Source organism: Mastomys coucha, unplaced genomic scaffold (genome assembly GCF_008632895.1).
Source record: "Mastomys coucha isolate ucsf_1 unplaced genomic scaffold, UCSF_Mcou_1 pScaffold21, whole genome shotgun sequence".
Taxonomy (NCBI): domain Eukaryota; kingdom Metazoa; phylum Chordata; class Mammalia; order Rodentia; family Muridae; genus Mastomys; species Mastomys coucha.
The window spans coordinates 11,108,401-11,125,432 of NW_022196904.1; the positions used below are offsets into that span (position 1 = coordinate 11,108,401).

Sequence of the window (17,032 nt, forward strand, 5' to 3'; positions counted from 1 at the left end):
TTGTTTTGACTTCCATTTTTAGGTCCTGGATGGATTTACTCAATTCCTTCACCTGTTTGTTTGTGTTTCCTGCAATTCCTTAATGGATTTTTGAGTTTGATCTTTAAGTGCTTCTACTTGTTTACTTATGATCTCCTGTAATTCTTTATTAGATTTTTTTGTTTCCTCTTTAAGGGCTTGTACCTCTTTACCTGTATTCTCCTGTATTTCTTTAAGGGAGTTATTCATGTCCTTCTTAATTTCCTCTATCAGCATTGTGAGATACGATTTAGGTCCAATTTTTTCTTTCCGGTGTTTTGGGATATCCAGGACTTGCTGTAGTGGGAGTACTAGGTTCTGATGAAGCCAAGTAGTCCTGGTTTCTGTTGTTCAGATTCTAGCGTTTGCCTTTTGCCATCTCTTGATTTTTGGTTTTAGATGTTCTTAGTGTCTCTGACTATAGCTTGTCCTGTCCCTGCCGCCTTGCAAGTCCCCTGCAACTCATGGGGCCTGTGCCTCCTGGCTGGCTGTTCTGATCTTAGAAACTCACTGGAGAGAAAATGGTCTCTGGCTTAAGGTGCTCCCTAGAGGTAGGCCCTCCACTAGCAAGGAAAGGGCAGAGAAGGACACTGATCCTCCTCTGTCACTTGGAAGCTGAGAGGATCCTGTTCCTGCCACCCTGCAGCTCCCTTGGGACTGTGGTGCCTGTGCCTCCCGGCTGGCTGCTCTAGTCTTAGAAACTCACCAGAGAGAAAAATCGATATATTCTTTTTTAAAGGAACAATTCTGGCTGTACACATGCTACCACTACTCTCCCTTTCTCAAGATAAGATTTGACTAAATTAGTAATGTTTCACTTTCCATAAAAATGGGGGTATAGCCTCAAACCTATTAAGTAGTTTCATACTTAGATTTATATAACTGGATTCATGAATGTGTTTAAATATTGGGAAAATTCTATCAGTGACTCAGAAACAAGAAGACTCCCATGTGTTTCATTTTGTATTCCCTGGCCTCTTACAGGCAATGGCTAAACACCAGGAAGAAGCTCTCTATTCTTGACAATGCTGATTTAATTAGAATTCCCTATATAAACGATGCTGCCTTTTACCACTGAAAGGCACTTATTGTGGTTTATGTATGATATCAAATAAAGATTATTTAACACTTAAAAAAAGGTGGAAATCTTAGAAAAGAGACAGGCTGGGAAGAGAATGTGAATGAGAAAATATACCCAGAATAGAAACAGCCACATGGAAGCCCAGGAGAAATTCCAGATTTGAAAGGCTAGTTCATGTCACAGTGGTACTTTCCATCATGTGAATCCTAGCCAGGTGTCAAACTTTTGATCTTCACTTAGAATTTTAACCTATCCTTTTTTATTGGAGCAACACATTTGGACCAAGACACTCAAAACTAAAGGAGGAGGGAGACAAGAAAGACAAACCTGTATTTCAGAACACCCACCTGCTAGTAGAAAATATGAGGATAATCCCAGTGAATATGTCAGCATTGGGAGTCATTATTATCACTATAGGGAGAAAACTGCCCCTGGTAACAGGTGGTAGCTAAATTTTTGACAGTGAAGATAGAACTTATGACCCCACATATGATACATGTTTGATCTTCCATTGGGCCATAACACATTGTTGTTTATAATTAGTTTGTATTGAAACAATGTTACTATTTTGCCTGATGGGCTCTGTGTCAATGTCCTACCTTCAACTCTTGAGCATTAGATAAACAGACAGATGGGTAGTTGGAAGGAAGGATGCTTGGATGGCTATATAGGTAGATAGATGATATATTTTGTATCATATATTGTATTAGTGTAGTGATTTGTAACACTAAATTAGATTGATTCTGTATCTTGGTCTTGTAGAATCTTTGTTACTTTTTTATTGCTGAGATAAAGCATGACCAAGGCAACTTATATAGAAAATCATTTAAATTGGCTGATGCTGTGAGGGCTAGAGTCCCTGATGGCAGAGAATAGGGACAGTTGTGAGTTCACACCACCCTCATATTCAACAACAATTCAGAGAGAGATGCAACTTAGTCATACTAGTCTTTTGAAACATAAAGCCCACACCTAGTGACTCCTCTTCCAACCAGGTCAAATATCCTTCTTTCCACCAAACACTTCTGCCATGGGCACTGCTTATCTGATTAACTATTATATAGCTCACTACTAGCATGCATATATGAAGTTGTTCAGTTGTATGTGTCAATTCTTCCCACAATGCAGAGCACAAATATGTCCCTTTGTAGGAATACAGGATCAATCCCTTGGTCTCTCCAGTCTTCTATCAACAGAAGAATGCTATTTCTTGCAGCAATTCCTCTATCACCAGGTCAATGATTTCTTGCTGCAATCTTTTATCTGTCCAATCACATTAGGGCAGTGACAGGCCTGTGATTGGACAGGAATAGAGAGATGGAGGTAGAGTTGGAGGAGGACAAAGTTCAGGAGCTGGAGGAGAGGGGTCATCATCATAGAGGCAGACGATAAGGACGAGCCAGACCCCATGAGGTTATACAACCCAGCAAAGGATTTTACAAAAATCTATTAATTGGTTTAGAATGTTATCTTTATTATTTGGTTCTAAAATTAATGTATTGGCATCTTGTTAATTGTGATTTTATTATTATATAAATCTGGTTGGATATTAAGGCCTTAAGGGTCATGTTATACTTAATGGGTCTTAGGCACTATTTAGATGACTGATTGTGGGGTTGTGTAAAGAGTTGCATGTGAACAAGATGTTTTTAATAGCTGGGAGAGAATAATAAGAGCCTACTGGGATGTGGTAATGCTGATCAATACCAGCTCAAGAACGTGGCCTGGCAGGAATGTTTGCGAGGTGGATTCATTTTTTATATTCCCTCAACAATCTCCAGTGTCACAGAGTTAGAGGATAAAGATAACTGTAGATTTAAGTACCACAGAACAGAATGTAATTAAAATTATGAAAATATGTGAAAAAAAACAATCTTAATTTTTTCTATATTTTATTTCTTGTCTAAAATTTTTGAAACAATTATGACTCATAATTATATGATTTAATTTTATGTTTTTGAAATATTAATAAAATTACATCAATTTATTTATTTTGTGGGCAGTACCATTAAGCCAGAAGACAACTTTTCCATGTTGGGTCTCTCCTATTATATTGATGTCAGGATGAAACTCAGATCCTTATGGTTGGAGACAAGTGCCTTTTACCCACTGAGTCATCTTACCAGTCCAAGTGTTGATAATGAAAGAATCTGAAGTAAAGCAGTAGGGCTTATTCCATGACTATAAGCTATACACAAGTTCAATCACAACAGAACATGTGGAGTATCCCTATAAGATCATGATAGTTTTTTATACTACTCCCATTGGAACAGCTCCTGAGGAACATCTTTCATCTTCTTCTGAAATATTTTGTCAAATTCTTCAGCCTGTGCTACTGTGAAGTGACTCTTCCAGTCCCCAATGATGCCTGGAAAACATATAGAAGAATATTAGTTCAAATCTTGTGGTAGGTTTGAAGTCATTTATGTAAATATTTCTCCACAGATGCCTCATCTATCCAACCCAACTAACTAAAACTGTATAAATACCATTGACATACACTTGTGTTTAAAAATCCTTCCAAAGTTTATATATTCATTCACAGAAAAAGCTATTATAGTAGTTTTGGTGATGTTAAAAAATATTCATAGTAAAAAACTACAGCAACTAGAATTCTGAGATCTGTTGTTTTTCTGGGGTCTGTTCCTGTTTAGAGCACCAGGGACAAATCTGTTTCCGGTTTTTCCCATTGGCCTGTACATGGCTGTCTTCTCCCTGTGTCCTCACTTCATCTAACATTTACTTGTCAAAATTTCCTCTTCTAAAAACACTACCTCCATGTGATTAGTCTTCTAGTGTTGTAATTTCAACTTTATTGCCTTTTGTAAAAGTGATATCTCTTAGAAGTAGGGTCATAGTTTGGAAATGCAGCACTCTCCAGGAATTCAGCATTCAGTATTTCATTAAGGGAGGCTTAGTATAAATCTGCTGTCTATAATTCCCCCATGATGGGCATGTGGAATAGGTCAGTGGTAGCTTATCAGCTAAGCATGTATAAGCTGTATGTATCAAATCTCAAAATAACTCAAATACTCACCCTGCAAACTCACATTGGCATTGTCTCTAAATAGAGTCACAATCAAAGATATTTGAAACAACTATTTAAATGTATGATGCTTTGAAATACCCCATTTGGGCAACCATTTCATAAAAGTTCTGTAAAAAAAGTCATGTAAGTATGGGGTTGAAGATGACTCAACAATCAAGGCACTCATATTTTGCAGAACAAATAAGTTTAGTTTGCAGCACTCTGGCTGGGCTGCACTACTTCCTATAATGACAGCTCCAGATAATCTAAAAATTCTTCTGACATTATTATGTACCTACATGCATGTGATATTTACTTTTTGATGCATACATACATATAAATAGAAATAAATATTTAAAAAATTAGGGATTTGGACAATGGTTAATAGCATGTGCTGCTCTTCCAGAATATCAGGTTTCTAGTCCCAGCATACAAATGACAGTCACAATCATCTCTAACTCCAATTCTAGATGATATGACTCCCTCTACTTGACTCCATGGGTATTGTATATACATGATGCACAGATACACACGAAGACCAAACAACCATACACATAAATTTAAAAGTATTATATACTAAGTATCTTTTTAAGTATTCTTTTAAGAAATTTTAAGAATATTATTAAAAATTAAAATAATACTTCCTTCTTTCAGTAGATTTCCTGTGGCTGCTCAATATGAAGTATCTGGTATAAAGATGGGACCAGGTTTTAAACAAAGCTTACTAGAGCTAAGGCCATTTTCATGCTTCCTTTCAGTGTTACCTTAGAACTCCTATACTCAGATCCACAGCAAGGTTAGGAATACAAGAGAAGATAACAAGAAGGGCTTGAATATGAGGTAAGAGATATCTTAACTGACTACATAAGAGAAGGTTAGGTTTCCAGAATAACATCAAAGCTATTCCTCAAAGGTTTAAGCTGACTCCCAACGATCTCTCCTTTAGAGCACATACAAAGGCCCATTCTTTCTTTCCCCCTAGTAAACTGTGAAGCTTTCTCTGCAGTTATGCCAGTATACACTTCTTCTGGCATATAATGTGTTTTGCTGTATTAGACTGTAATGTGGGTAAGAATGGCTTCCAAGGCCAATTTCCTATCAAATGTCCTAAAAGCTTAATGTAGTACAGCCTCAGGTATGAGTCATAAGTATAACTTAGGTCTGAAACAACAGATATACCTGATACCAAGGAGGATGGTGAACCAGATCAAAATAAATATTCTCATCTAGACAATGAGGGGTTATGGTCCTAATATATTCAGGAGTTAGCTGGGCTTACTCACCTTTAGAAGTTGTACAATAACCTTTAGTCTCAATGTTTTATACTGATGACATTTAGGGTGGCATCAGCTCTTCATCTGTGATGACATTTTCAACCATCTAGTATATTTCTACTTTGAAATATGATCCCAGATACTTGAAATATATCTAGGATTCAGTATTTCAAGAGTGAGTTGTTCCAGAGAGACAGATATGATTATTAAATTTCATGGTCCTGTGTTCATGTTGCAGCACTAATCTGGAGGCTCACAAACAAGTGTAAGTCCAGTCACGGAAAATTTAATGCCCACCTCAGATTATGTTGGCACTACACACATGTGGTACACAGATGTGCCAACAAGGAAAATACTTGTACATAATGAATGAATTAAATACAAAGTAGACTCACTGGGAGGAGGGATAACTTTTGCTTTGTTGTTATTCTCATTATTTACAATTCAGATTTTATTTTTATGTGTGTATATGTATATAGGTACATACATAAGAGTTCAGTTGCCACAGTGCTTTCATAGAGAAAACAGAGAACAACTTTCAGGAGTCAGTTTTTCTTCTAACAAATCGGCTTCCAGGTTATAAAGCTTGACCTTTAAAACATTTTTAACCCACTGAGTTATCTCTCTGCCCGCCTTTTTGGGGGTAAGGGGCAAGATTTCTTCTAGTACATTGTGGTTTAAAACTTGCTTTGTAGCTAAAGATAACTTTGAACTCTTGATTCTAAAATCTCCAAGTGATGAGATTACTTGCATGCTTCATATATAATATTTAGTACAAAAATCAGTTCTCCATTCCTACTTGGCAAGCACTTTAACAACTGGGCTACATCCATAGCTCAAACAAAGTTCTTTGAGTAAATGTGGTATGTACTTTTACAGAATGAAATTTATTACAAATGTCTCCTCAGAGACTCTGCCAGATCCTGACCAATATAGAAGCAGATGCTTGAAGTCAACCAGCAGACTGAACACAGAGTCCCCAATGGATGAGTTAGGGAATGGGCTGAAAGAGTTGAAGTGGCATTATCTGTCATCAATGCTGAGGAGGTCCTTGGTCCTGTAAAGGCTTGATGCCCCAGTGTAGAGGAATGCTAAGCAGTGAGGTGGGAGTGGGTAGGTGGGTGGGGGAGCACTCTCATAGAAGCAGGGTAAGGGGATGGGATAGGGGATTTGCAGAAGGGAAACTGGGAAAGGGGCTAATGTTTGAAATGCAAATAAAAAGAAATATTCTATTCTCATATCTCATTAAATAGAATAAGAAATACATTGAAATTTTTTAAAAAAAGAAATTGATTAATATAGTGATTCATCTGGTTCTTTGAATTGATTCCTAGTTGTATGTGTATGTGTTTGTCTGTTTGTCTGTGTGTGTTTTTGCTTTTGCTTTTGTTGGTGGGTTGGTTTATTGCTGTTGATATTTTATTGTTTGTCTTTCCAGATAGGGTCTTCACATGGTGGAACTGGCTTCAAACCTGTTGTGTAGCCAAGAATAGCATGGAATCCTGACGGATTCTTTGGCCTCCATCTGTTATGTACTAAACTATAGGACTTTAATACCATGTGTAGGTTATATATACATACCCCATCAAGCACCACAGGATGACTTACAGAATTTCATACTGTAGTCTCCCGTGTTTACTTTTTCTAATTATTTTTGGTGTATGTATCTCTGGAATGTTCTCTTGACTATTTCATCCATACAGTGAAACTAACATAGCTATCTCCAATCTGATTTTCCTCTCCCACCTTCAATAAACTTCCTTCAAGTGCCTGGAACATACATCAATTCTTTGAAAATATTCTAATATAAGGGAATGTGAGGAGCTTTATATATTGTACATATACATACACACACACACATACACACACACACACACACATATATATATATATATACACATACACACATGCACATACACACATATATATACATGTGTATATATATATATACACACACATAGGCTTTATGATATAAGATATAAATAATATGCATATCCAAAAGATGCAAACTTTTATATCAATATCCTGAAGAACTAAACTTGCAGTTCTCTAAGGACAAATGTCAAACAAGTGCTTTTTTAAATGTTGAACATCTTTAGTCATCATAAAATGCAAATTAAATCAATTTTGATACTGTTTTCTCCCAGGCAGAATGTTTATAATGAAGCACAACAAAAGTTGTTAAAAATATGGAGTAAGGGAATCCCTTAATGTGAAACATAATGTAAAATGTTAAAAAAAAGGTAAAAGGTAAATACAAAATAAAATGCAAAATGTAAAAATATAAACTGTCAAATGGAAGATATGTAAAATACAAAATGAGTGTAAAGCAGTACAGCCATTATGGATAAGAGTATGGATATTTCCAAAGAAATAACAAATAGATGTACAATATGACCCAGATGTACACTTCCTTGGAATATATGTAAAGATTTCTTTATCTACAAACAGAAATAATTCACATCAATGTTTATAATTAGACTGCTAAAAATATGAAGAAAAATAAAAACAGCCCATGTGACATTAACAGATGGAGAGAGTAGAAAACATAGTAAACACAGTGAGGGTATATTGAGCCATAAAGAAAATAAAAACTTGAAGGAAAATAAACAGATCTGCGAAAAATTATGTATGGCAATGTAGACTCAGAAAAGCAAATACTGCATGTTCTTCCTCATATAGATAGCTGAGATTTGGCTGCTTATGTATTGATAAATACAGGAGTGAGAGTGGGTATAAGTCATAAAAGAAATGAAAACATGAGAGAAGAAAAGGGAGTTGAAATATAAAATGTATAAGAGTTGAAAAGGGAGTTGGACACAAAACACATGGCACATACAAACTGAGAGAAGTGTACAGGTTTTGGAAGGGTACAAGTGGTACAGAAGAAATAAGCAACAATGAAAAGAAATTATGTTTGAACACACCATGATGAATTGTACTTGAATTTTCGAAATTTTAGTTAGGAAAAAGTGATGTTTCAGCACATGATTCATTTACCGCTCAAGCATAACAACTGAAACTTAAACCCACATAACACACTTAAAAGCAGGAGAGACACTGTAACAGCCTATAATATCAGCTTTTTGTAGATCCAGTGCAAGGTGGCTAGATAGAGGAGTTAGAATCAACATAATCTGGTTCAACAAAAGAGAGAAAGGACCAATGGAGCTGAGGGGTTTGTAGCCCCTTAAGACGAACAACTATGAACTAACTAGTACCCTCAGAGCTCCCAGGGTCTCAGTGACCAACGAAGGACTGCACATGGAGGGGTCTGATTGTTCTGGCAGCATGTGTATAGTAGAGGATTGCAATTTGATCATCAATAGGAGGAGAAGAACTCGGCCATGTGAACGTTCTGTGCCCCAGTGTAGGGCAATGCCAGGGCCAATAAGTGGGAGAGGGTGGGGTAGCAAGCATGGGGAGGGGGGAGGCAACAGGGGTTTGTCTTTGTTGTTTTTGTTTGTTTCTTTGTTTTTTGGAGGGGAAACTAGGAATGGAGAAAATTACATGTAAATAAAGAAAATATCTAATAAAAAAAAGGTATTGTCTCAACAGATAAAATGGGAAGGGTGGTTGAAAGCACCCAACACCAACTTCAGTGCTCCACATGTAGACATACATGTGAACATACTTGCACATGACATGCAGAAATGTGAGAAGAAAGAAAGAAAGCAAGAAAGAAAGAGAAAGAAAGAAAGAAAGAAAGAAAGAAAGAAAGAAAGAAAGAAAGAAAAAAAGAAAGAAAGAAAGGAAGGAAGGAAGGAAGAAAGGAAGGAAGGAAGGAAGGAAGAAATAAAAGAAAGAAAGGAAGAAAGGTGGAAGGAAAGTTCATACATACAAACATCTTTAATCTTAGCATACTTTACCAATAACAAGAAAGCCCATGTACACGCAGATGAATTTCAGAAGCACACCATATCTCTACCTTTTCTCATTATTATGGAATATGCCTTATCATAGCTTAGAAACCTCTCCTTATTCTGCTTGATTTCTTTCATGGCCTCGAAGGAGCTGTACTTGAGCACTAATTCATGTTCCCATGGTTCCAATGTAGCTCCTAGAAATTCACAGATTTTCTTGATGCTGCTTCTAGTGTCCTGTAGGAAGACAAAAGTACCAGTGAAGATCTGAACAAGAATAAGAGCAGAGACAGGAAGTTAAGAGAAAAGAGACTGAAGAATGGAGAGTAAGAGGAATTATGTAAGGAAGTAAGCAAGGAAGGAATGAAAATGTTGTAGAAGGAAGAATCAGTGAGAGAAATTACTTCCCTAGTCACCCTCCAACTTCCAAATAAGCAACATGAAAACACATGCATGCACACACAAACACACACACACACACACACACACACACACACACACACCATACACACAAACCCATGAAAACACACACATTAATGCACATAAACACATTCAGTTCACATTCACACATATATGCAAAATCACATACATACAAACACACATGTATACATACATGTACAAACACACACAAAGTTTAATAACTTTTTAAAAGAATAAATGTGTTAACCAATGCCTCAGAGTTCTTATGGATGACTGACATGATAACTCATGTCAGATAGCTCACAATGGCATATAACTCCAATTCTGGGGATTCAAAGTACTATTTTGTCTTCTAGAATCACTGACATTGAAGGAAACAAACTTATGAAGAGACAGTCTCTCTCTCTCTCTCTCTCTCTCTCTCTCTCTCTCTCTCTCTCTCTCTCTCTCTCTCTCTCTCTATCTCTTCAAAATAAATCTCTAGTCAAGGTATGGTGTCATGTTCAAATGCATGCAAATATACTTTTATAATAATGAAGTAAAACTTAAATTTAAAAAAAAAGATTCATTAATGAATATGATACAAAGGTGCACACTTTGGGGGTAAAATTAGAAGAATCTAAAGTTCAAAGCTATTACTAGACATGTAGTGAGTTTGAGACCGGCCTGGACCATGAGTCCCTGATACCAGAACAGTAAACTCAGCAAGCAGAACCAGAGTTGACCTCACAGAGATTAACAGTCACCCAGAGCTGTGATTTCTGTTTGTGTGAGACTGAGGCTAGACAGTGATCATAGGAACACATGCAGAAGATAGTCATTAGTATCTTCCTTTACTATGTTCTGATGTATTATCTTTAGATAGCTTCTCACTGAACCTGAAACTTTTTTGTTTTGCTTAGGGTAGTGGGTCACCAAATTCTTGAGATCTATTTATGTGTGCTGCCCTAATTCAGGGGTTCCAAGCACGGATTTCTTAACTTTTAAATAGGTGCTGGAGATTTTAACACAGGTATTTCTTATGGTACATTAAAGGCACTTACCCACTGGGCAATGTCTGCAGACCCAGCTGAGAAACATTTACAAGACACAGTGGATGGGAAGGTGTTGTGTGCCACCTCCATATGCAGTAAAAGTTCTTTAAGCTGTTTCAAAGATAAAACTTGAAAGACCTGAAGAAAGAGCTTGTAGATGGAAAAGTGATGAACAAAAGCATGCTAATGGAGGCACCAAAGTTCACTTTTAGGATTCTCCTGGAGCTGAACACTGTCAGAGTATGTGGAATGAACACAGAAAAAAAGATGTTACATGAAGTGAGGTGTTGAGAGGTGGTGTGGTGACATTAACAATGACACTTACCTTTTTCAGCTCCTCATAAGTCAGCAGCAGGATGTTGTCTCTGTTTCTCAAGGCCACCCAGTCACGTGTGTGCTCAAACCATGATCCAAAAGGTACTGTGTGTCAAAGAGCAGAATGTGACTACTAGATGAATAAAAGCAGGAATTATAACCAGATAGATGGATTAATGATTACATGAAACTTTGCCAAGCCTCTTTTCTTTTCTTAAGTTTGATTCCTCTGACCCACTAAATGTAAAAGAAAACTGATCCATTAAGTTGTATTCTGACATCCAAAGACAGGCTGTAGCAAGTGTATGCATATACACATGCATAATAAATGAATAAATAAATGTAAACATTTAAAAAGAAAGCACTATAGACTGTTTCTATGTTCTTCGCTAACAATAATCGCTGTCCAAATTTTTCCTATGAATTAATTAATTAACTTTACATCCTAATTGCTGACCTCCTTCTGGTTCTCCCTCACATAGTCCCCTGCCTTTGTTTTCTCCTTTGAGAGGGTAGAGGCTCCCTTCATTTTTCTCCCATCCTGACACATCAAATCTCTGCAGGACTAGGTGCATCCTCTACCACTGAGGCAAGACAATGCAGACAAGTTAGGGGAACAGATTCTACAGACAGGGAAAACCTTTAGGGATATCCCCTGCTCCAGTGGTTGGGGGATGTGCATGAAGACAGAGCTGCGTATCTGCTATGTATGTGTAGTGAGCTTAGGTCCAGATTGTGCATGTTTTTTGGTTGGTATTTCAGTCTTTGAGAGCCCTCAAGAGTACAAGTTGGTTGACCTTGTTGGTCTTCCTGTGGAGTTCTTATCCCCTTCAGGATCTTCAATCCTTCTCCCAATTCTTTCATAAGACTCCCTGAGCTCCACTAATGTTTTCACTGCCCACATTTCTACTCTGTAATTGGCAAACCAATAGTGTGTATACTTACCATCATATAAGTGTAATTTAAAATTATATTTGTAAATATATTTAGTGAGATTTATGATGCATAACTTATTACTCTATGATTTCCCATAATTATGGGGAAGTGGGGTAAGATAGAAACTCATGGAAGATTCCATCCACAGGAATGCGTGTGATGAAAACAAGGCATCTCCATACAGAAATACAAAGGGACTCTTTGCTTCCACATCTATAAAGACAGTTTTGTCTTTTATACTCAATCTCAGTGTTTCTATATAATTCTGATAATTTTCTTCTGTATACATATGTGTAGTTTCATGTCTGTTTATATTTCCAGTGTATGTGTAGGTACAGGAGCATATGTACTATATGCATGCATGTGCATGCCCAAAGATGACATTACATGTCTTTCACAATTGTTCTCCAGTTTATTTAGGCTCTTTCACTGAATTCAATTTCATTTTAATTTGGCTAGTTCATTTTTTCTTAGGCCCAGTATCTTTTTGTCAAGTACAGTGTTACAGGGCCCATGAGACCTGCTTGGCTTTTACATGGGTCTTGGTACTGAAGTTATAGGAGTTTGTGAAACACCTCCCATCTTGCCTTGGCTCTGCATTTGAGTCCTCTGCAAAAGCAATATCCACTCTCATATTACTGATCAGTTTCTGTAGCCCAACCTTTTGTTTCTTGCTAATCTAACTCTTTAACACATATACTATCCTCAGGCAGGTCAGCCTTTACTTTGTTGTCCAGAACGTTTTAAATCAGTATGTATCTTTCTGTAAAAAATGTTATTAGTTTAACTAATTCTTGATGTGTTTGTATATGTGTGTATATATGTATTTATGTATGAATGGTATATTAGCACATTTGTGTGTCTGTGTTTGCCTGCGTTCACAAAGGCAAGTGCCAGAGGAGAAAGTTGTATGTCTTCCTCTATTGTTGTCTGCCTTATTCCTTTGAGGAGTAGTGCTTCCCTAAATTCAGGGCTTACAATTTTCACCTAGGTTGGTAAATAGAACCCACATTTTGTGGTTTGAATGATATATATCCTCTTGTCTCAGATGTTTGGTGATTCTGTTTGAGTAGGATTAGGTAGTAAGATCTTTCTGGTGGAAGAATGAAACTGTGGGTGGGCTTTGAAGTTTCAAAAGCTCTACCAACTCTCAGGTTCATTCTCCATGCTTCATGTTCATGCATAAGCAAATAAAGTCTCAGCTTCTTGTCCCAGCTACATAAACTTTCTGCTATAAGTTTCCATGGTCATGGTGTTTTAGCACATCAAAGGAAAAGTTACCAATACTAACATATCTCTGTTCTCTGTTCCCTGATACTCTAGGTCAAGGGCCACAAGTTTATGTGAGATTACTCCCAGCTTGTTGGTAGGTGATGGAATCTAAACTCAGATCCTATCGGTTGTGTAGAAAGTACCCTTAATCACTAAAGAATATCTGTAGCCCATATATAATCATCATCTTACATGTTGTGATTCTTTATCACCTGAATGATCAAACAGTTTACAGAGTCTCAAATTAGGTATTGGTTTATGTGGCCTTATACATGCTCTCTTTTTTAATTAATTAATTTTACACTTCATATTTTATCCCCCCATATTTTATTCACAGTCCACTGCTCCAAGTCCCATAGCTCCTCCCCACCCCCATCCAGTCTCCACATGGATGTCATCAACCCCCATGCCACCTGAACTCTAAATTCTCTGGGGCCTCCAGTCTCTTGAGGGTTAGGTGGATCATCTATGAATGAACACAGACCTGGCAGTCCTCTGCTATATGCCTGTTGGTGGCCTCATATCAGCTAGTTTATGCTGCTTGTTTAGTGATCCAGTGTTTGAGAGATTTTGGGATCAAGATTAATTGAGACTGCTGATTCTCCTACAGGATCACCATACTCCTCAACTTCTTTCAGTCTTTCCCTAATTCAAAAATATGGGTCAACTGCTTTTGTCCATTGGTTGAGTACAACTATCTGCCTCTGACTCTCTCAGCTGTCTTTTGGGTCTTCTGGAGTGCAGTTATGCTAGGTCCCATTTTTTGAGTGCCCCATAGCCTCAGTAATAGTGTCAGGCCATGGGACCTCCCCTTGAGTTGTATGAAATGCCTTACAGTAGGAAAAGGGAACCTATAGAGTCTACCTCCAGCATGAAGACAGGGCAAAAAATGAAGTGGGGGGATCCTACAGTCACAACTCTGACCAAAAATTGTTCTTGTCTGAAATAATTACAGGGATGGAAATAGAGAGGAACCTGAGGAAAAGAATGTCCAGCAACAGGTCTTATTCTCTTTTAAGGACAGTCTTGGCAATTTTTGTGAGAATATGTCTGCAAAAAAGAAGAAAAAGTAGCCTGAGAACAGAGATGGTGATATAGCTCTTGTTTGGAACATGTGATCTCTTTTTGTACTGAAATATCTAGAGATTTATGAAACCCTAGGGTGTTTAACCATAAGGCAAGCAAAGAAGGTACTGTAGCCCTGTCATTCAGTCAATGTACTTTCCTGTGTTTATTGGGCCCACCTGCTGCTGGGATACCCAGGTATATCATAGAGACTTTGGAATTCCCAGACCAACATTGCATAGAACACTCACCATTCCCTTGAATAAAATCCTTAAAGAATCCTTCAAATGACTCGGGTTTCTTAATGAAATCTGTGGCACTCCAGAAGTGATAACCAGACACAACACAATCTTTGGGATTTCTGATTAGATAAATCACCTTCAATATAAAATTTGGAGAATGAACATCCTTCCACTCAGTTTCCACATTCATATGGTTTTCCAGAAAATTTAATAAAACCCCTTGCAAATATCAATTGATTATTCATTTGTACATGTGCACATGTGTGTGTGTGTGCATGTTTGTTGTTGTTGTTTTCATGTGCACATCCCATGTCTAGTATATTCATGTCACAACACAATCTTCTAATCTGGGGTGTCTTCTTCCACCATTCAATGAAGACTAGTGATCTCTCTTAGCTTCTCACACTTGACAAGAACCTTAATTATTGTGCTGTCTCCCCATTCTTGGAGGTGACAGAGTTTCATGTAGTAAAAGAAGCCCTCAATTAATGGTGTAGGTGATAATGACTTTGAACTGATCTTGTTCTTCTTACCTTCCAAGTGCTTTGAAGGCAAGAAGCATACAGGCATGCTCTAACACCTCTTGGATTCATTATAAAGAGGTTACAATGCTCATTAATCAATTATCCATGGTAAGAATTTCCTAAACAAGTCAATGTGCTTGGATTGGACCAATGGAAAAAAAAATGATACTCTTTCTGGATATCACTCTACCACTGAGGAAATCTCCATGAAGGGTTCAAAAGGCAAGAGGGTTATAAAATTACTTTAATGTTTATGTTTTACTTCTCTGTATGTACTCCTATATGAAAGCAGTGTTTGGGAAGCAATAAGAGAAGTTGTGAGCCAACAAAATGGATTCTCAGACTGGAACTTGAGTCCTCTGAAATAGCAGCATGTGCTCTTAACCTCTGGGCCATCCCTCATGTAATGTATATGGAGATGGTTTTACATTTCTGTTGTGCAATGGAAGATCACTATCAGAGGACTGGCTAATAAAGTGTGCAGTGTTTACGTGCAAGTGTGTACACACACACACAGCATTTTGCAGTTACATACTCAAACTGCAACTGGTAATAATGATCTGTGATCAGTGAGCTCTCCAGCAATCCTCTTCACTTCCTGCACAGTTGTGTTAGTCACAGTAATTATTTTAGTAGTGCTGATCTCAATGGACACCCAGACTCAGTTGACATAAAATCACATGTGAGCTCACAGCAATCAAGAATTTTAAAATACTAGCATGTGAACAGCATGCTTCACATCAAACAAACAACTAACAGGGTTATCTAGTATTCAATATAGACATTAAATTTTGAATATTGAGCACACTGGCACTACCCTCTAATTCTAGCACTTATAGATTAGAACTGAAGGATCATAAATTCAATGTTATCATCGGCTACATAGTGAGATCATGGCCAGTGTAGGGTTCAAGATACCCTCTCTAATAAAATATCAGCAAACAGATACATAACACACATATATTGACATGTTCACCAACTTAATGCATCTGTACAACCACATAGTCAATCATACTTCTAATCACTAAACACACACACATTCACATACTACACAATCTTTTGTCTACATCATACACATGCATTTACATGTATACATACCAATTTGGTGAGGATTGGTCTGTTGCTGTGTATTGTAATACTAAACTCTGTACCCAAGGTCTGGTTGCCTCAAGATGAGTGAATTCTCATGTGTGTTAAATTTTGTTGTTCAGTCCTTGGTCCTTACTTTAAAACTGTTGGTTGAATAAAGGTGCCTACAGCCTGTAGCTAGGCAGAAGAGATATAGTTTGACCTTCAGTTCCCAGACGTAGGGTCTGAGGTAGAGACAAGGAGAGAGAGGAGAGAAAGAAAAAGAAGGAAGAAGATGCCATGTTGTGGGTAGGACAAATAGCATAGAGGGTTGTTATCTTCTCAACTGTAGTACTATTAGGGATTATTATAAATAGAAAGGATATGTGTCTTTTATTTGGGAACTAAACTGTCTAAGGTAGTATAGAAACCCCCAAATAATATTTTTCACAATATTTTGGGTAACCAACATGAGGCAAGAACTTACTTTTAACCAGAAGTGGGAAATCAAATTCCCAGATAAAAGCCATGATAAGTGCCTAAGAAAGGTAAGTGGTACAGGAAATAATTGAAAATTTATTGATACATAAATCTAAGTGGTTAATTATAAGACTTAAGAGTTTTGATTCTATTGTGTAAATGTTTGCTGTGATGGCTGACTGTGGGGTGGACAGTCATTGCCTGGGGCTGGCAGCAGTGATTTTCCAAGGGACTTGGGCACTCTGGCCCAAAGAGACCTCGGAGTTTAGATCACCCAGCTGGAGCCATGTGATCCACCAGTTGCTGGTCCATTTTTTAAATATTTCCTGCAGCAGATGGCTAACCAACATGCTGGGCAAGAATCCACTAGAAAATTTAAGATCATTAACCTGAGCATTAGAGTTTTTTTTTT

The 17,032-nt window shown here is 37.4% G+C and overlaps 1 protein-coding gene across 1 annotated transcript in view; it reads right to left on the reverse strand.

The window, feature by feature from the left end:
- Positions 1-2,992: 2,992 nt before the first annotated feature.
- Positions 2,993-17,032, reverse strand: part of LOC116100275 (bile salt sulfotransferase-like) — a 43,665-nt gene continuing 29,625 nt past the window's right edge. Inside the window, exons 4-7 of the mRNA XM_031384105.1 lie at positions 14,558-14,684; positions 11,044-11,138; positions 9,330-9,501; positions 2,993-3,467 (exon numbers count right to left, since the gene is read on the reverse strand). Coding sequence (XP_031239965.1) covers positions 3,355-3,467; positions 9,330-9,501; positions 11,044-11,138; positions 14,558-14,684 — 507 coding nt within the window. The 3' untranslated portion in view covers positions 2,993-3,354. The remainder of the gene's footprint in view (positions 3,468-9,329; positions 9,502-11,043; positions 11,139-14,557; positions 14,685-17,032) is intronic.